The 24331-nt window shown below is 35.6% G+C and overlaps 2 protein-coding genes across 3 annotated transcripts in view; one reads left to right on the top strand and one right to left on the bottom strand.

Annotated features, from left to right (window-relative positions):
- Window positions 1-1708: 1708 nt before the first annotated feature.
- Window positions 1709-11843, top strand: LOC108913555 (cullin-2). 2 transcript variants are annotated; one of them, XM_018719119.1, is made up of 12 exons: window positions 1709-1913; window positions 2004-2198; window positions 2419-2699; window positions 3429-3604; window positions 3659-3871; window positions 3929-4120; window positions 4681-4941; window positions 5620-5778; window positions 5947-6168; window positions 6226-6492; window positions 10372-10587; window positions 11374-11843. In XM_018719119.1, exons 2-12 carry the CDS (start codon window positions 2080-2082, stop codon window positions 11503-11505), a joined length of 2238 nt encoding a protein of 745 aa, XP_018574635.1. In that variant the 5' UTR covers window positions 1709-1913; window positions 2004-2079; the 3' UTR covers window positions 11506-11843. The 2 variants fall into 2 exon arrangements, with proteins under 2 accessions (XP_018574635.1, XP_018574636.1); XM_018719120.1 differs by having other exon boundaries at window positions 5632-5778.
- Window positions 11844-16407: 4564 nt separating this feature from the next.
- Window positions 16408-24331, bottom strand: part of LOC108913548 (retinal homeobox protein Rx-A-like) — an 11085-nt gene continuing 3161 nt past the window's right edge. Inside the window, exons 2-6 of the mRNA XM_023455949.1 lie at window positions 21204-21390; window positions 20531-20624; window positions 17649-17878; window positions 17247-17459; window positions 16408-16733 (exon numbers count right to left, since the gene is read on the bottom strand). Coding sequence (XP_023311717.1) covers window positions 16549-16733; window positions 17247-17459; window positions 17649-17878; window positions 20531-20624; window positions 21204-21348 — 867 coding nt within the window. The 5' untranslated portion in view covers window positions 21349-21390 and the 3' untranslated portion in view covers window positions 16408-16548. The remainder of the gene's footprint in view (window positions 16734-17246; window positions 17460-17648; window positions 17879-20530; window positions 20625-21203; window positions 21391-24331) is intronic.

Raw genomic sequence — 24331 nt, forward strand, 5'->3', positions numbered from 1 at the left:
TTCCTCTCTTATTGATCGTGACGTCACACTGGCGCGTCGCGCACGCGCACTAGATGGGGCGCAGAGAGCATTGCGATAGGTCAAGTTTCATTAATAAATGACGATCGGTAGGGATCGGCGCTGTGCCGGCCTACTACTATGCCGCCCCCGCTTGTCGCCCTGAGAGGTTGACAAAGCGGAAATTCCCATCTAGCACTCGCCGAACGGCCTACTTAGTGGCTGATTATCGTCAGGGGTGTATAAGATTGGCAACAATGTACGGTCGGTGTAAGGGGTATGCGAAAACTTTTTCGGTACATTCACTTTCAATTTCAAGAGATTTGCATATTGTAGACTTTTTAATTTTATTATTTCCGTTGTGCAATATTTAACATACCCAAAAAGTCAGTTCAAATTTATAATGTTCACTGGCTCATTGGTATTTCGATTTATTTCAATTTTCAATGTTCAGTGATATTGTCTATTAGTGTCTTCATAAAATTTAAAACGTCAACATTTTTGCATAAAATATTCACCGACGCGCCCTGGTACGTAAGAAACACTGACATATTACGAGACTTACAATACACAAACACTACACAGACAATAAGACAAAACGCGGAGAAACGATTTGACGTAGCCGCTAGACATGACAATCCCCTCCTCAGGCAAGCCGTTGACTACGTACCCGACGTGACCGACAAACACAAAAGACCTAGACACCAACTTTTTGACCCTGGGTGACCACCCCAATGCCCCCCCCCCTGCCCGCTAACCTTTTCTGTTTCAGAGACAGCCAGGATCAAGAAACGAAGACAACGACACACACACACACACACACACATACACACCCCCCATACCCTCCTTACCCCTCCCCTCCCGCGCTAGCCTAAGGGCCACCTTAGCAAAGCGCATCCCAGGCTGCATAGCCGCACTACCCTACCCAACCATACCACACATAAACATGACACTACCCCCGGGGTTTACACAGACGAGCCGGCGAAGCAAGAAGAGCGCCAGAAGAAAGGGCCCTAGCCGGCTATTGTAAGTCTCGTAATATGTCAGTGTTTCTTACGTACCAGGGCGCGTCGGTGGCCGTGCGGGGTAGACGACGGATGGGGCCCACCTACGAAGGCTGTCCAGGCCTACATGAGATGAGGCAGGATAAAGAGGGATAATCCCCCTCGATCCCAAATCATTGAGGCCAATTTCTAGCCATAGAATAATGGCGCGCGCGGCGCATAAAATATTAAATAATTTTTTGCTTCAATTACGTAACTTAATGCCAAAGCTAGGAGGTAAAGCAAAAACGGAATTTACGCATATTTATTTCGTCGTTTGACAAAGACTATCCCCCCTTTTCGCGATTGACAACATCCAATGGAATCCACTTGATATGTTGATCAGTCCATTAGAAAGAGCCTAAATCTATCACTTTTGTAGATATTTTGTCCTTATATCATATCAGAATACCTACGGGATATTACACCTACTGGAATGAAAATCTTCCCAATTTTTTACACACAAAAGCAATTTAAGGAGATATGTTACACTGGTTGTCGATGTTCATAGCTATTTTTGTAATTTCAGTAACAAATAAATGAAAATTTCTGTTCCCCAGACTTACTTTATTATCAACGTTATGGCAAATCAGAATTCGATCCAGTGAGAATTATATGAAGCCGCCAACTAAAAAAATTTCACAGAATTGTAAAAAATTCGACGTCTGTCCTAGGTTATTTCGCATTACACATTTACCACATTCATCATTTCTCACGAAAAATTCCTCGTCTCAGTGGGCTACAAGAACCCAGAAAATAACGACCCAAAACCAGGCAAATGGGTGCGGACAGCATCGTGATATTTTAAATTAAAAAAATCACAACAATTCAAGAAATTGAGTCAAGGTCGCCAGTTAGCAGCATAAAATCAAGGTAACTATTTATAAATAACTACGAAAAATCCACTAATTCGCCCAAATCAAACCCTATTTGCGCGTTTTTGAATCGCGGTTTTATTTTTAGAACCGCATTTTGCCCTGTCATTTCTTGGAGGTTTGTCAAATTTTGGCACTGTGGGAAGGTGGTGTGAATACGGAAAATGTCCTTAAAGCCTAGGCGGGTGGATTTTAACGCCACTTGGGGCGCCATAAGGGAGACGATAAAGGGAGTAATAACTTTGGATCAAGTCGCCAGGACCGTCTGGAACGACAGATTTTCGTAAGTTCTAGGTTATGTTAACTGTCATTCTTTGCTACATTTTTGATAAATCACCGTCGATTCCACATTTACCACACTATTTGTAAACATCCGATTTAAATAACTCTTATCTGTACACTTAATCAGCTTTGTTGTCTGTGGAATTCCTAAACAAAATGTTCAGTAAACGTTTTCTTTATTTTTTTGCCGATATTAAAATTTAATACTAAACATTTGTCAGAGACGTCTATTCGCTATGCGTCGCCCACCCGGAACCCATGGCGGACCGCCTTTACGCCGAAACCAAGCAGTATCTCATCGATCACGTGGCCAAACTGCTTAACAAGGTCCAGGAGGACGGTGAGCACAACTTGGTGAAGAATTACTTCCTGTATTGGTCTCAGTACTCCGTCGGCAGCCAATACCTGCACAGCCTTTACCTGTACCTGAACCAGCAGCACATCAGGATACAGAAATTGTCCGACGCAGAAATTATCTACGGGAGCTCGGATGCGTCCACCGGTAAGTACGAGCGGCTGATTTATGAATTTATGTTTTTGCGAGTATCAAAAGTTACCAGCTGTGACTTCATAACCTCATTTTTCTATAATTAGGTCCACGAAATGAACTGTCGAAAGGTCACGGCCTACAGTGTTTCCTAATCGATTGTCTTTTGTTTCCTGTTAATTTGCATTTGTTATAATAGACACCATGCCACTATCTAACCTCGATTGTGATATTTTATGGTTGTTTATTTCGTAAATATTTAGCAGGCTTATTAATTATTTTGTCAAAACCAGTTTGTACTCACACGTTTCTAAATGCTTCTTATTTATAATTTAGATTTGTATTGTTTATATTTTCATAAAAAAAATAGACTGTCTTATGTCTATGACTTCATAACCTATTTCTTTTGTAATTAGGTCCACAAAATGAACTGTCAAAAGGTCAGAGGCTACTATGTTTCCCAATTGATGGTCTTTTGTTTCTCGTTAATCTGCATTTGTCATAATAGATGTAATTTTTTTCATTTACAAGAAACAGATACTGTTTTTAAATTTTTTTTTATATATTAAAAACGAACTGAATTTTTGCCATATCTTTTTCTCTTATGAAAAATAGAGCCTCACGATTAGTTTTTTTTTTTAAGTCGACATCAACGAATAATTCTTTGCATATAATTCAATCGGGTGTTATCATGGTTACGGGATAAATTTTATTTAGAAAATCTGATGGTTTGTCGTGACGCAGGAGAGCAGATGGAGATCGGTGAGCTGGCGCTGGAGGTTTGGCAGTCGGGAATGATCGCCCCGCTCGGCCAGAGGCTGGTCAAGCTGCTCCTAGAGGCTATCGACCAGGATAGGGCGCAGCAGCCGCTCAGCGTCCCCATCGAGGCTGTACGGGGCACCATCCTCAGTTTCGTCGAGGTACGGAATAAATTTTGCTTTTTTAAGTTTAAGTGTAAGAGCTTTCCGTCGTAGGTCCAGGGTTATAGGAAAAAGGGCCAGCTGCAGCTCTACCAGGAGCTGTTCGAGGAACCCTTCCTCAACGCCAGCGGGGAAAATTTCAAGCGGGACGCGGCTCGGCTCTTGCAGGAGAAAGACGTCAGTTTGTACATGGAGCGGGTGAAGGCGAAAATCGAGGAGGAACTGTTCAGGGCACGCAGATTTCTACACTCCAGCTCGTTACCGAAGGTAAGCGTCGAAATAACCCCGCGGTGAAACGGATTCATCCCATTTAAACCCCCGCAGGTGTCTCACAGGTGCGAGACGCACATGGTGGCGGAACACCTGCAGTTCCTCTACAGCGATTGCATGAACATGGTGCAGGGCGAGAGGAAAAAGGACCTCTCCAACATGTACGACCTGCTGAAGAGCGTCCAGAATGCCATGGTCGTGCTCGTCGATACCGTGCTCGACCACATCAAGACGCAGGGCCTCACGGTAAGTCCACATTGATTTTTCCACGATTAAACTCCAGCGTTTATGTGTGTTTTGAAACCCTTTACGATTCATTTTTACACGCGAATTAAGTCTTTCAACATTAGAATGTACATTGGCCACTGTATCAACGTTTAGATTATACAATTTTTTAAATTACTTGTTTTTAAACAAAAAAAATCACGAACTACTTGTGATACAATTTTTTGGGGATAGATGGCGCTGTTGCGGTTGAATTTGACAGTTGTGGTAGAAATTTCTATTCACAGATGGCACTGTTACAGTTGTGATATCAATGTTTTGGACAGATGGAGCGGTTGTAGTTGAATTTGACAGTTGTGATGCACTTTTTAGGCTTAAAAGTTGCTGTTGTAGTTGAATTTGACAGTTGCAGTACAATTTTGACAGATGGCGCTGTCTTTATTTTGACAGTTATCGAATGACTTTTTAGACGTGCTGTTTCTCTGGGAAAACACCACCGATTCAATTTAAAAACTTCAACAACAGCGTATTCTTAAAAAACCGTAAAGAAACCGGCGCTGTGACGTCTTTTTACATTTCAGGCCATCGGCAACCTTCAGGGCGAGAACATCCACATCAACTTCGTGGAGAACCTGCTGACGGTCTACAAGAAGTACAAGCAGCTCATCCAGGAGGTGTTCAAGTCTGACCAGAACTTCATGGGGGCGCTGGACAAGGCGTGCAGCTCTGTCATCAACCACAGGCCCAACCAGGGCAGGTCGCCGTGCCGGAGCCCCGAGCTGCTCGCCAAGTACTGCGACACGCTGCTGAAGAAGTCCAGCAAGGGGATCAGCGAATCCGAGGTAGGACGGGTCGAGCCGTTTCTATTTGACTTGACTTTTTTTTAATTATTATTATTAAGGACAAATTCTATTTACTTATTTATTCATTAGGGCTGGGAGAACAAAGGCTATTTTTTTTTCCCGGAATCTTTAGGCACCCAGAAAGCATTATGAAAAAGTTTGCAGGATTTAAAAATACAAAAAGTAACCAGTAAAATATAAAAACGTACTTAAAGTAATTGGTCCGCTAACAGTAAACTTTCAAAAATGGCTTTTCCCCTTCCACCGTTGGCCTTTGACCCCTGACCATTGACCTTTGGTCCTCAATCATTGACCTTTGGTCCTCGATCATTGACCTTTGGTCCTCGATCATTGACCTTTGGTCCTCGATCATTGACCTTTGGTCCTCAATCATTGACCTTTGGTCATCAATCATTGACCTTTGATCCTCGATCATTGACCTTTGATCCTCGATCATTGACCTTTGGTCCTCAACCATTGACCTTTGGCTCCCGATATTTGACCTTTAGCACCCGACTGTCGACCTTCAGCCATTAAGGTTTGACTTTTTGATGCGTTCCAACGAATCCGGTGGCTCCGTATTAATTTAGGTCCAATTCAACCGTGTCCCGTCCTTCATGAAATTTCTGCCCCGTATTTTATGAATGAACCCTTTGTAGTCGTTCCCGCCGTTTTCAGGTGGACGAGAAGCTGGCGGAGAGCATCACGGTCTTCAAGTACATCGACGACAAGGACGTTTTCCAGAAGTTCTACTCGCGCATGCTGGCGAAACGCCTCATCCACCAGCAGACGCAGAGCATGGACGCCGAAGAGGCGATGATCAACAGACTGAAACAGGTGAGCGACGATCCGTAAATTTTTTTAACGTCCCAAAGTGTCCGATATATCTGACTTGTTTGATTTGTGCGGCGGAAGGTAACGTTGATTATTATTACGCGGCGAGGTTGTAGTATGTGTATTGTCTCTGGAAATTTTCTCAACACTTTTTATTTCTCGCACGACAAGGCGTGCGGCTACGAGTTCACGAGCAAACTGCACAGGATGTTCACCGACATGTCGGTCAGCTCGGGCCTGAACAACAAGTTCAACACCTTCCTCAAGCAGGACAACGTCGACCTCGGCATCAACTTCAGCATATACGTCCTGCAGGCGGGCGCGTGGCCCCTGGGCCAGGCGGTGGTCACGCCGTTCGCCCTGCCCCAGCAGCTGGAGAAGAGCGTCCAGATGGTGGGTATTTTTTTTCTTATGCGACGCAGGGCGTGTGGTGATACGGTCGTTTCGCAGTTCGAGAAGTTCTACCACAACCGGTTCAACGGGCGCAAGCTGACGTGGCTCCACCACCTGTGCCAGGCTGAGCTGAAGCTGGGTTACCTGAAGAAGCCGTACGTCATGACGGTGCAGACCTTCCAGATGGCCATCCTGCTGCTGTTCGAGAACAGCAACGCGCTGACCAGCAAGGAGATCAGGGAGACGCTCCAGCTGAATCCGGAGCAGTTCCAGCGGCACGCCGTCAGCCTCATCGACTCCAAGCTGCTGCTCGCCGACAGTGAGGTTGTTTATTTGTTTTTTATTTGTTTATTTTAGGGATTTTGGAAGCGTCTGTCCTCGGATAAATATTTTCCGTGCGCGCACAGAAAATACGTTTTTAACACTTCTACATATTTCAGGATTCGTCTAAACTGCGGTAGTCCTCTTGAATATACTAAAAATATCATTAGAAACACTTAAAAGTCACTTAAAAGGGACCAACCAGTTAACATACATATCACGGAAAGTACCAGAAATAAAACTATTCGCTATTCAATACAAGCGATTGTTATTAACTAAAAAAAAAATTTATAAATTCAATGTTCTCTTGATTTTTGCGACTAGCGTTGCGGTAAACACGAAGTCATTGCTGTGAAGGTCATTGTGTACAAAGTGGTCCAATTAAATGGGTCTTTAAATAGCAATTTGGTCAACTTGCCTGAATTTTTGATTTGAGGTATATAATAACGACAATTGACAGTAATTTTTTATTTCAACCCCCGGTCAGGGGTGAAAAAATATAAAATAAAGGGGTTTTTCAAGATTACTCAAAAGGGGTAAGAGCCAGAAAAAAAAGTTTTTTATAAAAGTTGTAAAGCATAAAATTCCACATAAAAATGGTCCATTGACTTTTTCTTGTAGTATTAAAATTAACAGAGTTAGGGTGGCTAGAAGTTAAGGTAGCGCAGTAAATGAAATTTGTTATACATGTAAATCAAAAAGTAATTCATTTCAGTTTGAAACTTGGTTTAATCGTCAGTTTAGGCAAAAAGAAATAATATTTCCCAAAAAGTATCGGTTTAAAACAACAAGACCATTGTTTAAACAATGATTATAATGTAAAAATTACCAAAAAATTGAGTTTTTAACCGGAATAAAAAAGCGCTCACCAACAGAAGTTTTTGCTTTTGTTTATACTTGTAGGTTTTCAAAAAACGCTTCATTTGAGACCTGCTAAATTAAAATCCATTAACAATTTGTTTAAATAATTGCACAAAACCAGCGAAATTTGAATTTGCTATAAATAGAAGAAAAGAGCATAAATCGTCCCTAACTGCAGTAAAAGTTGTATTTTGTTACATTTAAGAAACCCTGAAAATTTGGTGATAAAATATTTATTTGTTTACGAGTTTTTGCATTTGTTTATTAGAAATAGCATTTTTTCAATTGCAAAAACGCGGTTGTTAGCGTTTTAATAAAGGCCCTTATGAGGGCTCATTTGTTTCGTCTTGACTTATATTTTCAAGATATGCAATTGGAAATTTTAATTTCATAGGCTAACCTCGTCAAAACAGCACATAAACAAATAATGTAATTTATTTACAAGGTTTTTCGTTAATAACTTTGCGAAAATTGAATATTTTTTAAAGCCGCTTTGATATTCTTAATCCTGATAATTTTTCACGAATTTAAAAAAAAACATTGTGCTAGGAGCACTTTTAGCCGAGATAGCGTTTTTCTTTTAAATTCATTACTTGTTTATTTATAAACATTAAGACTTGAAATTTCGGGAATAAATCAATGGACCCTTAAACTTCATAATAACGGTTAAAGATTTTGAAAAAGATGCATTTTATAGTAATTTTTAACCCTTTAAAAAACGTCCTTGAATACATGGTGGGGGAAATAAGACAGAAAAGTTCCGAGACTTCAAATCTTACCTGCCCGAAAATTTTGCGATATCCGGTAATTGTGGACCAATTTTAACGTTTTTTTTTTAAATCTGGGGTAGGGCATGAAAATAATAATGGACTACACTGTCCATTTTGCAATAATTAATTATTAATTTGTTATAAACTATTGTAAAAAAATTTTTTTTTGCATTTTTTTGAGAAATAATTTTTCACAATGGTACCAATAAACTATTTTCTTAAAAAACAATATTTTTATGTAAAAAAATTCAGGAAATAACATTTTTTATGTATAAAGTTTATCTTAATGAGAATCGAGTTTTTGGATGTAATATAAAACAGGTAAGTAAATTAAAACACTCGATTCTCATTAAAATAAACTTTATACATAAAAAATATATCATTTCCTGAATTTTTTTACATAAAAATATTGTTTAAGAAAATTGTTTATTGGTACCATTGTGGAAAATTATTTCTCGAAAAAATGTTAAAAAAATTTTGTTTCACAAAATTAATAGTTTATAACAAATTAATAATTATTGCAAAATGGACCGTGCAGTTGTTATTTTCATGCGCTGCCCCTGATTAAAAAAAAACCTTAAAATTGGTCCACAATTACCGGAGATATCGCAAAATTTTCGGGCAGTTAAGATTTGAAGTCTCGGAACGTTTCTGTCTTATTTCCCTCACCATGTATTCGAGGACGTTTTTTAAAGGGTTAAAAATTACTATGAAATGCATCTTTTTCGATATTTTTAACCGTTATTATGAAGTTTAAGGGTCCATTGATTTATTCCCGAAATTTCAAATCTTAATGTTTATAAATTAACAAGTAATGAATTTAAAAGAAAAACGCTATCTCGGCTAAAAATGGTCCTAGAACAATTTTTTTTTAAATTCGCGAAAAATGACCAGGATATATGACCAGGAATATCAAAGCGGCTTTAAAAAATATTCATTCTTCGCAAAGTTATTAACGAAAAACCTTATAAACAAATTACACTATTTGTTTATACACCGTTTTGAGGAGGTTAGCCTATGAAATTACAATTTTCGATTGCATATCTTGAAAATATAAGTCCAGACGAAACAAATGAGCCCTCATAAGGCCCTTTATTAAAACGCTAACAACCGCATTTTTGCAATTGAAAAAATACTATTTCTAATAAACAAATGCAAAAATTTGTGAACAAATAAATATTTTTTTACCAAATTTTCAGGGTTTCTTAAGCGTAACAAAATACAACTTTTACTGCAGTTAGAGACGATTTATGCTCTTTTCTTCTATTTAGAGCAAATTCAAATTTTGCTGGTTTTTTGCAATTATTTAAACAAATTGTTAATGCATTTTAATTTAGCAGGTCTCAAATGAAGCGTTTTTTGAAAACCTACAAGTATAAACAAAAACAAAAACTTCTGTTGGTGAGAGCGTTTTTAATACAGCTAAAAAACCAAATTTTTGGTAATTTTTACATTATAATCATTGTTTAAACAATGATCTTGTTGTTTTTAACCGATACTTTTTGGGAAATATTATTTCTTTTTGCCTAAACTGACGATTAAACCAAGTTTCAATCTGAAATGAATTTTTGTATAAATGTTTTTTCATTTACTGAGCTAAGGGATGATTTCAGAAATTTTAAAAAATCATAAGCAGAAAAATGAATAAATTTTATATTTGTTTTTTTTTTCAATCCACTCTAAAAAATGTAAACTTTCCTTTCAGAGAAATAGATATATTTTTTAATTTTGGACAAAAAAATATATCACGCGAGTGCGTCGTATATTTCATTTTGCAACTAAGGCTAAAAAATGAAACTTTCCAAGTTGCAAATTTGAAATTTAAAAAAGACTGATGAAATCTACCATGACAAAAATTCTGTGCGATTGTGGAAGATCCTCGGGATCGTCCAGACTAATAATTAGTTAATTTGTTTATAAGGCCATAACTTGTAAACTATTCGACTTACCGATTCCAGATTTCACGTGAGTTATTAGTCAGTGATCAGGAATGAGAGGATGCGACGCCAAAACGTTCTGGCAACAATAACGCAATTTATAAATGTTTAATTCAAAAGTCGTAAATAAACTTCTTCTGTTTATAACTTCTGATCTAATCAACATTTTTTGAGGCTCGAGGGCTAGTTTCGTAGGTCTTTTGAAGACGAAAAAAAAGTACTCTACTGTTTTCTCGTGGAAATGAACAGAAAAAAGTTATAAGCGAAAAACGTGAATTTACGTAAAATTACGAGTGAATTATGTTCCTCTCTAGGAACTGACGCCGGAGACGACGCTGAGGCTGAACACGGACTACTCGAACAAGCGCACCAAGTTCAGGATCACGGCGGCCGTGCAGAAGGAGACACCCCACGAGGTGGAGCAGACGATGAACTCGGTGGAGGAGGACAGGAAGATGTACCTGCAGGCCGCCATAGTGAGGATAATGAAGTCGCGGAAGGTACTCAAGCACAACCTGCTAATACAGGAGGTGAGTCGTGTTGCATTTGTCTCTTCTCTTGGTTTGGGGAATAATTTTATTTAAATTCCAAATGTGGTGGTGCGATTTTAAAACGTTTGAAGTTATGTTTGTTTTTTCATAGTATTTTATGTCTTGAAAAGTGTTTAAGAGGGCTCTATAGCAAATAGCCAACCAGCAAGACATTTTTATAGATTTTATTACACAGTTTGTCTAAATATGAATTAATGGGCAAATAACAGACTTTCCCCCTTTTAAAGCAGATTTTCTATAAAATGGAGTTTGAAACTCGAATAACTTTTTGGTGTAACGAAATTTGTAATTTGCAATTTCACTTGTTCAAATGCGTCAAACTCCAATTGTGATGGTGCGATTTTAAAATGTTTGAGGTTATGTTTGTTTTTTCATAGTATTTTATGTTTTGAAAAGAGAGCTCTATAGCAAATAGCCAACCAGCAATACATTTTTATAGATTTTATTACACAGTTTGTCTAAATATGAATTATTGCAAAAATTCAAAGTACTTTTTGGTGTAAAGCAATTTGTAATTTACGATGCCGCTTGTTCGAATGCGGCAATTTGACATTTTTGCTATTCATTCACGATTGCTAGTAAGTTAAATCAGGGTAACTGTCAAATGTCAAAAAGTCATCATTTATAAGCGAAATTTTCTGTTTACTGCAGGAAAACAACTGTTTACGGAACTTTATCAATTTGGTATTCCATTTTTTTTACATTAAATGAACGTGTGATCCATTAAAACGTTCCCTTATATTGTGATCCTTTTTCTGTTCGCAGGTGTACGCCCAGTCGAAGGTGTCGTTCGCGCCTAGTGTACAGTTAATAAAGAAATGCATCGAATCGTTGATCGACAAACAGTACATAGAAAGAACTCCTCATTCTAGTGAAGAGTATAGTTATGTAGCTTAATGCCGTTCGATACTAACTCGGAACGAGTCAACGACTGATTGCTCGTTCGGTCGTTCTGGCTGGAGTACAGAACGAGAGACGTCTGAAGGAACTTAACACCATTTTAAGGTCGTTTTGAGGAAATTAATTTTGTGTTCGATACCCCTGGGAGTTTTTAACGTGACGTTCTCTTTATTTTTAGTAAACTGCAGCCCCAACGACGACTTTTGTATAGGAAATTTTAACGGTGATGCAAAATGAGTTTGACCTGTTTATTTTTTGATCAACTTTTTTTTTGTGATTAATTATTTATTATTTATGATATCGTGTACATTATAATAAATAGAGTTTTTCTATTTTCTACGATCTTTCTGTTCTACTAACCGATTTGTCGTTCAGGATCGAGTTTGATTTTTTGAATAAATTTGCGCGGTTAAGTTAATTTTAAAGAAATCAAGATCACTCGTGTCAAAAAAGTAAGGAGTTATTTTTCTGGAAATATTTCGTCACTGGTTTGGGACGCACTATGTATATATCTCTTGTGAAGGCAGCTATGTTGTGTCTTGTACCTCAAACCAATATTAAGCCACCGATGGCAAAAAAGTTACGGCAATTTTTAAATTTTTTTTTAATGCTTGTGCAGAGTTGTAACAATTCTTTAAGTGGTAAATATGCTTAACAAATCTAAATAAGCTTAGTTTTATTGTTCCAATGTGTGTTTTTCATGTATTTGTCATGAGTAGTTCTAGATCTTTTACTGGGACACAATTTAAATTCTTGACCTACTGTACATTAGAACTACTCGCGAAGACGGCAAGCAATCTTTAAGTATCGCCACTAAACGAAGCTGATTTTTTGTAAAATTACTAGTCGCTAAAGTTTCTACAGTGCTGAATGTTGAAGAACCACTATTTTCTGCATAAATGACTTATAATCTAGACTTCTTTTCTCGTTCTTTTTTTTTATTATATAGACTTCAAAATCTTCTGTTTTTTCTTTGGTGGGATATTTTCAACCTCAAATAATTTGATTCAGACATTTGGTGTAGTGTTATTTAAATTCTTGACCTACTATACATTAGAACTACTCGCGAAGGCGGCAAGCAATCTTTAAGTATCACCACCAAACAATGTTGATTTTTTTTGAAAAAAGACTACTGAAGCTCATGGAGAGTTAGAAATTGGAAGACCATTTTCTACAGTAGTGATTTAAATCTAGACCTTAGTTTTTTTAAATAATTTTTACAGAAGTGACTTAAAATAAAAATTTTGTTTTTTTGTTATATTTCTTTGGTGTGATATTTTCAGCCTCAATTTGATTAAGATTCAGACATTTGGTGTAGTGTTATTTAATTTTTGACCTACTGTACGTTAGAACNAAGATCACTCGTGTCAAAAAAGTAAGGAGTTATTTTTCTGGAAATATTTCGTCACTGGTTTGGGACGCACTATGTATATATCTCTTGTGAAGGCAGCTATGTTGTGTCTTGTACCTCAATAGTAAGCCACCGATGGCAAAAAAGTTACGGCAATTTTTTTATTTTTTTTTTTTTAACGCTCGTGCAGAGTTGTAACAATTCTTTAAGTGGTAAATATGCTTAACAATTCTAAATAAGCTTAGTTTTATTGTTCCAATGTGATTTTTTCATTTATTTGTCATGAGTAGTTCTAGATATGCTACTGGGACACAAATTAAATTCTTGACCTACTGTACATTAGAACTACTCGCGAAGACGGCAAGCGATCTTTAAGTACCGCCACTAAACGAAGCTGATTTTTTGTAAAATTACTAGTCGTTACTGAAGTTCCTACAGTTTTGAAAGTTGAAGAACCGCCATTTTCTGCATAAATGACTTAAAAATCTGACCTTAATGTTCTTTTTTTATTATCTATAGACTTCAAAATCTCGTGTTTTTCCTGTTATTTTTCTTAGGTGTGATAATTTCAACCTCAAATGATTTGATTCAGACATATTTGGTGTAAATTCTTGACCTATTATACATTAGAACTACTCGCGAAGGCGGCAAGCAATCTTTAAGTATCACTACCAAACAATGTTGATTTTTTTGAAAAAAAGCTACTGAAGCTCATGGAGAGTTAGAAATTGGATGACCATTTTCTACAGTAGTGATTTAAAAATCTAGTAGACCTTAGTTATTTGTTTTAATAACAGAAGTGACTTAAAATAAAAATTTTGTTTTTTTTTGTTATTTTTCTTTGGTGTGATATTTTCAACCTCAATTTAATTAAGATCCAGACATTTGGTGTAGTGTTATTTAAATTTTGATCTACTGTACATTAGAACTATTCGCGAGGACTGCAAGCAATCTTTAAGTATCACTACCAAATAATTTTGTTGAAAAATTACTTTAGACATTACTGAAATTCAGACATTATTAAAAATTGGAAAACCAATATTTTCTACAAAAGTGGCCTGAAGTTTTAGATCATATTGTTTTATTCTGTAGTAATTACTTGCAAATTGAAGACTTTTTTTTGTTGCATTTTTTTGGTGTTATATATTTTACCTCAAATAATTTGATTCAGATTCAGAGATTTGATGTAGTGTTATTTAAATTCTTAGCCTACTGTACATTAGAACTACTCATGAAAACTGCAAACCAAATGATGCTGATTTTTTTGGGTAAAATTAGTTTTGAACGTTACAGAGTGCTACAAAATTAGAAAACAACCGTTTTCTATAAAATTGAAATCTAGATCATTTGTTTAATTTTTCTTGCTTTGTTATATATCCAGCATCAGTAAAGAATTTAAATAACGCCACAAATATCTGATCAAACTATTGCTACAGATTCAGATATTTTTTCTTGATTTAAATTCTTGACCTACTGTACATTAGAACTACGCGCGAGGATTGCAAGAAATCTTTAAAAAATATCATCACTAAACGAAGCTGATTTTTGTTGTAAAATTACTTGTAGACATTACTGAGGTTCATACAGTGTTAAAAGTTGAGGAACCGCCATTTTCTGCAGATATTACTTAAAAATCTAGACTTTTAACGTTTTTTTATTCTCTATAGATTTCAATTAAAAATCTGTTTTTTTCTGTGTTTTTTCTTTGGTGGGATATTTTCAACCTCAAATAATTTGATTCAGACATTTGGTGTAGTGTTATTTAAATTCTTGACCTACTGTACATTAGAACTACTCATGAAAACTGCAAACCAAATGATGCTGATTTTTTTGGGTAAAATTGTTTTTGAACATTACAGAGTGCTACAAAATTAGAAAACCACCGTTTTTTTATAAAATTGAAATCTAGATCTTGTTTAATTTTTCTTGATTTGTTATATTTTCAGCATTAGTAAAGAATTTAAATAACGCCACAAATATCTGATCAAACTATTGCTACAGATTCAGATATTTTTTCTTGATTTAAATTCTTGACCTACTGTACATTAGAACTACGCGCGAGGATTGCAAGAAATCTTTAAAAAATATCATCACTAAACGAAGCTGATTTTTGTTGTAAAATTACTTGTAGACATTACTGAGGTTCATACAGTGTTAAAAGTTGAGGAACCGCCATTTTCTGCAGATATTACTTAAAAATCTAGACTTTTAACGTTTTTTTATTCTCTATAGATTTCAATTAAAAATCTGTTTTTTTCTGTTATTTTTCTTTGGTGTGATATTTTCAGCCCCAAATAATTTGATTCAGATATTTAGTATAGTGTTATTTAAATTCTTGACCTACTGTACATTAGAACTACTCATGAAAACTGCAAACCAAATGATGCTGATTTTTTTTGGGTAAAATTAGTTTTAAATGTTACAGAGTGCTACAAAATTAGAAAACAACCATTTTCTATAAAATTGAAATCTAGATCATTTGTTTAATTTTTCTTGCTTTGTTATATATCCAGCATCAGTAAAGAATTTAAATAACGCCACAAATATCTGATCAAGCTGTTGGTACAGATTCAGTTATTTTTTCATGATTCAAATTCTTGACCTACTGTACATTAGAACTACTCGTGTAGACTGCAAATATTTTTATGTCGCGACTATACTTTTTTATATCATATTTTTTATTATAAAGCTACCTGTAAACGTAACTAATACACATACAGAGTGTTACAAAATTAAAGACCCACAATTTTCTATAGAATTTACTTAAATATTTAGATCTTGATGTTTTTTTAAATACATTTTCGTTGGTGTTCCACTTTCGACATAAATTTAATTCAGACTCAGATATTTGTTGTGATCCGAATTAAGTCCTTGATCTACTGTACAATAGAACTACTCGTGAACACTGCAAGCTGTTTTTTTAAAATATCACCATCAAATTATTCCGATTTATTATTATGAAATTACCGATAGATATTAGTGAAATTGAAGAAACATACTTCTATAGAAATTACTTAAAAATTAGGATCTTGTTTTTTTAATGACAAATTCTTGACCTACTGTACAATAAAACTACTCATGAAAATCGTAAGCGTTTATGTTTTACCATCAAACAAAGCTTTATTGTTGTCAAATATCCAAATGACACTACAAACCTCACACAGAGCGTTACAAAATTGAGAGAACACCAAATAATCCATATTTTAGTGCATTTTTCCGCTGTTTGCTTGCGTTTGCGGTTTAAAAAATTGTTACAACCAAAAAGCCATTTATCATTGTTAAAAAATTAATTTTCCTAATTGTTATCGTTCCTTTTTAATTCTTGCATGACTTTTCGTTATAATAATGATCACATGTACCATACTTGTATATAATTGATTTAACTTTAAGGAATAATTGTTGTTTAACAATTACAATTTATATCCAATTGAAAATAAATGTTTTTTAATAAAACTTACCCATTTTTATTTATCGAGATTGTGTTTCCGAGAGAATCGTTTGCCTGGAAAAGTTGTGGGAAAATAATACACAGTCTATGTTATAGTAAGGCTTTTCTATTGCACATATTTCGTAGACTTTTAGAAACACTGTATATAAAGTGGCGAACGAAGTAACATTAATATTTATCGTCCACTGCGTCATCTCAGATTGAATAACGAGTATTTTAATTTTGTTATTTTAAAGTATCTCTACCGTTCTTCGTTTTCTATATGACCTCTCGATGGTTTTAGGGTGAGGAGATCAGGGTCTATAGATATATCGTTTGGTCCGGGTGAGATCAGTGTCATGTTGGTGTCTATCCTCTCTGTTAGGTCTTCGCTCAGCAAGATGTTGTCGTCCATAAGGCTGGTCTGCATAGAATTTGTTATTCTATCTACAAAGAAAAAAAATGAAAAAAAAAGTAATACCAACATTTTTACGGGAAGTTTATAGATCTTTTTTGTTATTCTTCTTTAAAGTGTTATTTCGGCGTCAAATAATGTTATTCGGATTCAAATATTTGTTGGGATCTGATTTTGATTATTAACCTACAGTACAATAGAACTACACATCGAAGTTGTTAACTTTTGTTTTATTCTTTATTTATGGGTATTATGCCACCTATGATAAAATATGAAATAAATAATTTCACCAAAAATGAAAATAAATTTGGCTAATCAGAAATCTCACCTGAAAAATGCAAATAATTACAAAATCCGCATCACTACCCTAAAGTTTTAAATGGTTGGAAAAAAAGGGGAATTTTTTTAGGTTAGGTACATTTTGTTATTGTGAAGTCTCGAATCTGTCAAAGTTTGTGAACTGTGCCAAATAAAGAGAATTTGCTGCAATATGTAGGGCGTATGGTACTAATGAATCTATTTATTTGAATTCAATGGTTACCTACCTGCAATCAAGATGGTTTCATTGATTCTATCGCCCAGTTGATTTTCCACTGGGCAATCCTGCTCGACGCTCACAGTTTGGACGTCCATGTTGAGCGAAGTCGAGTGACCGGTAAACGTGATTGGCCAGTCCAACCCCAGAAATAAGTTCGAAGTGCCGCCTTGGTCTGTCGACGAGAAGTTCAGCATGGGACTCTGGAGTGGCGCCGAACATCCTGAGAGTGAAAAAGATATATATTCAGAAGTCATTTTTGTCTAAGCGCCGAAGTTTCGTTCGTCACCTGTAATTTTTTTAACTTGTCTTTTTTCACATCTACTGATCTAAATCAACACGAGTACGATACCATAGACTTAAATCAAACACCTGTGCATTTGAAGGCCGTTCTGATGGCGTCGAAACTCACCTGGTAAATTCAAGGGGGCGCTGATGCCAGTCGCCTGGACCCCCATGCCCTTGTTCACAGTTTTCTCCTGTTTCCGCCATTTGGCCCTACGATTCTGGAACCAAACCTGGACCCTGGCCTCCGTGAGGTCGATCCTCAGGGCCAGCTCCTCCCTGAAGAAGACGTCGGGGTAGTGGGTCTTGTGGAAGGCGCGCTCGAGTTCCTCCAGTTGGTAGTTCGAGAAAGTCGTTCTGAAAACATAACTTTGAAATAAAAAAATATTGCAGACTGCTATGGAAGTTCAACGGAAAATGGTTTGGGAATGACTATCCCGATGACATGGACTGTCAAAATTGCAAAAATCGTTAAAAATTAAACCTATGCCAAATTTGCCGGTATGTTCTGTATTAATGATCGATAATACACCATATATAACAACGTGCAAGGTGAAAAATGTCACATTCGCACTTCGAAAGGTTGAAATGAGGCAATGAAGACTAAGAAATTCAATTTGCGGATAATAAGTACCTACTCGGATATTTGGAATTAGTAAAAAAAAAAAAATAAAAATTGTAGCTAACAAAAAAATTTCAAAATATAGCAAGTACTTTTCTAATGACAAGCTTGGTATAGTTTTGCAATTTAATTATGGCTTGGACTGTCAATGTTATTTAGAGAACGAAATAAAGGAGGATGTTCTAGCACAACTTCACTATTTTAGTAATAACTTGAAAGCGAAAGAAGATATCGACCTCCGGTTTGTGTATTTGTTTTCCTTAATAAATGGTCTATCAATCCACGAAACCCTATATCGTTGCATTAATTTTTTTTTAGTAAACGGAGACAATTACAAAACTTTTCTGATTGGCGTCGTCTACCGTTGCGCAGGAAAATAATAGTTATTCCCATATCATAAATATAAATCTTATTAATAGTTCTTTAAAATGAGCCGTCGTTTCTTGAAATCGATTAAGGCATTCAGAAGTTATGACAATTTAAAAATTTCATGATGGCGTCCTTCATACTGGCGTTGCTATGGTAATAACAAAAAAAAAAGTTCAAACAAAACTTGTGAAGGGTTTAACAGTGAACCGAAAAAGTGCATTTTCAACTTAGGTTATATAAGCGAAATTTCGAAAAAACGATAATTCTCTGTAACACTATAGCTGTTGCGCCCTCTAGCTGTAAAGTTACAAACTTGAAAATCAATTTTTAATAGATTTTTTTACACCATAATCGTAGCACGCCTAGTTTCCTATGTAGCTGCTCCGGATCGTTAATGGATCACCCTGTATAGGCATACAATTTTGAATGTTGTTAGTTTAATATTATTATAAGTGGTGTGATACATAATAAATAATACCAATACACGGAATCACAATGATGTGGAACCTGCATTTTTTTAATATTTACTTGAAATCTTGACATCAAACGTGAATTTGAAAGTTTTCTTAGAAAATGTATATTTAGGTGTCCATATGTTAAGGAAATTTTATTACATTTTGTATATACCACCACTTAGATTAATTGAAGTGAAAAAAAGTTTATATAAACGTAGGTCGAACTATGCTTCGTTTCCGAGATACAGAGTGTTTAAATTTTAATTTTTTATTTATTTTTATGAATTATTTCAGTTTTGAAGATATTGACTCGAAACTTGAAAAACGCTTTGGAGGGATAAATGTGCATTTTTGGCGAGATCCGAATATTTCCACTTGCACCAGTGGCGTTCGTGCGGGAACGCCACAAACTTTTTTAATAAAAAAAATGGGACGCCACTGACTTTTTCTCGTTTCGGGTTTTTTTTTTTTTGAGATCCGCCATCAATTCTGAATGAAATTGGTCCCTTCAATTTTTTTCGTAGGATGTACCGTTTTTGAGGAAAAAAATAAAACACATTTTACTGCTAGTTGTGTATTTTTAATTTCTCTTGATACATTATCTAGTAGGTTGCTGTCAATATTTCTAAATAAAATACAACCATCAAATTTCTAGTCAATATCTTTAAAACTCCCAAATAATTAATAAAAATAAATACAAAATTAAAATTTAAACACTCTGTATCTCAGAAACGAAGTATATTTCGACCTACGTTTATATCAACTTTTTTTTCACAAAATAACTTCGGCAACCACCCCCTAAAATATTATACACTTATTTAGAAACACCCTGTATATTCAGATTGCTACGTTAGTTTAGGTTTTATAACCAAAAATCTAAAAAAATGCGTTTTTTGCATAAAAATGTTTGTAAAAAATTCATTAATGGTAAATTGGAGTAGGAAGCAAAAATAAGTCAAAAATGGTCCATTTTAGAATAAGATATTTTTTTTTTCTTAGAATCACCACAATGTAGTGACAAGCATTGACTTTTTAATCAAATTTAGTAAATGTATAATTTTAATCAGACAAATCGCTAAACACTAAAAAATCCTATGAAGGAATAAGCGAAGCATAAAGATGGTATAATGGCTATAAAACCTTTAAATTCATATGAGTTAGATTTTATGGAATTAATACTTTTTACATGTGGCCCTATATTGATTATAATCATGGGCGTAGCTAGGGAGGAGCAGGGGTATGTACGGCCCGCCCCAGAAAAAAGATCTAATATTATCGTCTATCATATCGGCATATCGGTAAGTCGATGACTGCGTGACCTTTTTTAGAATGAAATCAAAACGCGTTCGGGTTTTTGAAATTTTATTCGGTAAGTCGCTGACTGCGGAAGCCTTTTTTTGGAGGCTGCATAGTGCTTGCCAGCCCTGGGCCCACCCCAAGCAAAAATTCTAGCTACGCCCATGACTAAATGACAATATCCTTTTATTGCGGTCAAGATGACGGTAGCATGAATTCGAAACGAAATATGTAGGTATTGTAATTAACAGATAAAAAATTACCTACCTGTATCTCCGCTGTTTCCTTTTAGAACCAGACGATAAAGTGGATGTGGTTTCGTCTTCATTCGAATTATAGTTTTGCAAGGGGTCAGCGTAGTCTAAAATCAACATGCAAGGTGATATACTTAAGGACATACACAGGGTGTTCCTTAATGATATGCGAATATATCTTGAAAAGTAATATAGCAATCGTTATATTTCAAAAAAAAAACGAATCGATAGGTTTTTTTAATAGCCACAACTTTCTAATTTAACTTTTTCGATTGTAATTGAGTTTTTTTTATTAGCGAAAAACAGTTTTTTTGACTTTTATGAATTCTTTAGGTTAACTTCGCCGTTTATGCGAAACAGGAAAAAACTATCTTAGAATTTTTTTCCTATACACCCTGTTTATACTAAACCTCTAATTGCTTTGTTTAAGGTTTGTATTTTAACGGAATCTCACCCTACGTAACCTCACCCACAGAGGAACGCTTAAAATTGAATTAAAATTATAGTATCCTTTAATTTAATAGATACTGGGCAGAAGGAGGGCCGTAATTCAATTTGTACGTAATTTAATTTTACCAATTTCGAAAGTTTATCACACCCTCAGTCGTTCAAAGACATAAAGCGAAAGGTTCGCATAGTAACGACGCCGATAAAAGTCAAAAGAAGCGAAAAAATCGACAACTCACCGTATTTTTCTTGTTCTTCGGCGTCGTTTTCCTCCTGGGCGAAACTGCTAAGTAGGCTGTTGATCGCGTACCCGGTAGAGGCGCTCAGGTCGTCCATTGTTTCGTTGATGTCGTCGTGGATGTCGCGATTTTTATCCAAATCCATGGCAATGGAGGTGACTCGTTTGAAGCGAAATGTTCCGACGACCTTTGGGGTAAGTACAATCAAAACTTTGCAATTTCATAGTCGTAAAGTACAATATGTAAAGTTAATCCATGATCTAACAGTATACACGGGGGGTGACTCAAGAGTGAGTCGAATTCGATAGGATTTCTTGATTTTCAATACGAAATCAACAACCAACAGTTAGGTAGGTACCTATTTGATTGATATTTGATTTGTTTGCAAACTACCGAGCGTTGTATGTTTGTGTATCTTCATTGTCAGACAGGTCAGAATTAAAATAAAACTGGTCTTTATGTTCGACACAGGATTGATTTGAAAAAACGAGTTTTTTTAATGGGAACTGTAATTGCTAATGATCTAAAAGGATGGAAAGTTATTTTTTGAAGGGCATAAAATACTCTTAACCTTTAAATTGCAGTCTATGTTGAGTGACATCTCATTTTAAAGCTTTTTTAATTCTGTTCACGACAACATACTTTTTAAATTTTGGTTTGGATATGACAATAAAATCATCACTTAAAGAATAATACAAACAATATCAATGAATGAAAGAATGTTATTTTATTAAATGTTCGAATTGGTTTCTCCCCGCTTCCATACATGCAATAATAAAATCTTTGCTCTACTTCCGAACGAACATTTCGAAGCATTTCGGACGTTATATGATGACATTCTTTAAAAATTTCTCAATAAAAAAAATAGATAACCGGGAAATCTGGATGGAAACATGTACGTGAATCTACTGGAAACGAATATCTACCCGATGATTGTGGAAGTACTGGAAAATGACAACGCGTTGCAAGAAGAGGATGCATGGTTTCAGCAAGATGGTGCTCCATCACATTATGCCGTAGCTCTTCGTGATTTTCTTAATCAGAACTTTCCAAATCACTGGATAGAACGCAGAGGTTCAATTGAGTAGCCTCTCAGATCGCCAGATCTAACGCCCTTAGAATGGAATGTTCATTCGGAAGTGGAGCAAAGATTTTATTATTGTATGGAAGCGGAGGTAAACCAATTTGAACATTTAATAAAATAAAATTCTTTCATTCATTGATATATTGTCTTATTCTTTAAGTGATGATTTTATTTCATATCCAAACCACAATTGGTGTCACACAACATAGGGTGCCATTTAAAGTTTAAGGGTATTTTACACTAAAACTTACATCACGCGTCCCCCTTGAAGCGAAAATCGATGTGTCTCAGATATTATTTTGGTGTACATTTAAATTGGTAGCAAAATCCTGCACAAGACACTTATACAAGACTGCTGTGTGTACCTACTGCTGAAATCAGCATCAGGTTTACTGCAAGATTCATTGTGCAATTGTCTTGATCAATGCTTTCAATGGATTTGACTCAGGGCACTTGAGCACAAAGGGGTAAAATTAAAGCCAGTGACTATGTTGCAGACTTACATTAGAATTAAGTAAGACATATTGTACTTGACTTATACTAATTCACCCCTTTGGACTCCAGTACTTTTGGTTAAGTCTGGTGCAAGTATTGTAAAAGTATCTTGCATAAGAAACGATATAAATTTCAGCAATACACACAAAACGATCTGACACAATTTGGATATTTCAAGTAAACTTGAAACAACTTGTATTAGAATTGCACACGATTGTGCTACCAGGGCACTTGGTTTTGGTGCGGATAGTTTGTTTGGTATTCCATCCCTTGAAGATCGAGCTCGAGAACGTAACGTCAATTTTTTTCTAAATATCCTGTAATCCCATTTAAATTTACTCACTCTCTACACGTGTCTTAATGGAACAAAATTCATATTTTTTTTCAGCGATATAAGGTTATACCTGCCTATTTTTTGTCATAGTTGTCAAAAAAAAGTAAAAAATCATCTTTTACAGTCATAGTCTCTTCTGTACTTTAAAAAACGTGCCTACTTTTTATTAATCTTTTCCTACTTACTTTAAAGCTTTTTTCTCAAAAAAAAAAAACATAGATAAACACATAAAATTCACCAGAGTAACTTAGGTATAACGTGAATCGTTTTAGTTCCAATTCATTCGCTGTTAAATTATGTTTGTGCTGGAATAGTAGGAAATCGCATACTGGGACCTTTTATTTATTTTAGAGCAATTTGACAGGCGACATTTATTTGGATTTTTTGCGTTTTCAGCTGATTCCAGCCCTGGAATTAATTTTTCCTAATGAGCACGATATGCTTGCTGATGACGACTGGTTCCAACAAGAGGGCGCCCCTCCACATTTTCGCCTCGATGTAAGAAATTACCTTTATGAAGTTTTCCCAAATCGATGGACAGGCAGAAGAGGGCCGCTTGACCACGTTCCCCTGACTTACCCCACTAGATTTTTTTTTTGTGGGGTTGTCTAAGAAGCAAAGTGTATTTGAACAGACCAGCCACTATCGAATGATTGAAAAATCGTATTAGAAAAGTAGGTCGAAACATAACACCAAATGTTATTCAAAATGTAATTGATAACTTTGAACACCGGATTGGGCATTGTGCAATGGTTAATTAATCCACAGTACAGCCCCCCCCCCTGGAAAGTTGATTACCACATACTTTATAACTCCAGAGGAGCATCCTTTTGACGAGTCTATCACATTTTTCTTCTGCGACTTTTCCCGATTCCTCCGCTTTTCCACTCGGAAAAGTCCAAAAACATGACAATTTCCCGGGGTCTTGAAAAGTCAAGACCACATCTTTTATTTTTAGCTGAAGTAACTGGAAATTTTGTTGCAAATGCGGATTTAAATTTGTCCGACAGAAATTCTTCCGACATTGACGTGTCTACCGGTCAAAAGATGCCAAAATAACAGGGTATTGAAAATCAATTACCACATAGGTAATTTTTAGTAAAATTAATTGTAAATAATTAATTCAGTCAAAAAGTATTGTTGTCCGACAAATTTCAAGCCGCGTTTTTTCAGTCCGACAGCTGGAAATCGGAATTTTCACGGGGTATGATAAAT

Source organism: Anoplophora glabripennis, unplaced genomic scaffold (assembly GCF_000390285.2).
Source record: "Anoplophora glabripennis isolate ALB-LARVAE unplaced genomic scaffold, Agla_2.0 scaffold1049, whole genome shotgun sequence".
Lineage (NCBI taxonomy): Eukaryota > Metazoa > Arthropoda > Insecta > Coleoptera > Cerambycidae > Anoplophora > Anoplophora glabripennis.

Excerpts from the sequence above, each read along its gene's own strand:
- LOC108913555 (XM_018719119.1), top strand. The coding sequence starts at position 2,080 with ATGTCCTTAAAGCCTAGGCGGGTGGATTTTAACGCCACTTGGGGCGCC. Across the intron at positions 4,942-5,619 it reads AGGGGATCAGCGAATCCGAG|GTGGACGAGAAGCTGGCGGA; the intron begins GTAGGACGGGTC and ends CGCCGTTTTCAG. Across the intron at positions 5,779-5,946 it reads TGATCAACAGACTGAAACAG|GCGTGCGGCTACGAGTTCAC; the intron begins GTGAGCGACGAT and ends TCGCACGACAAG.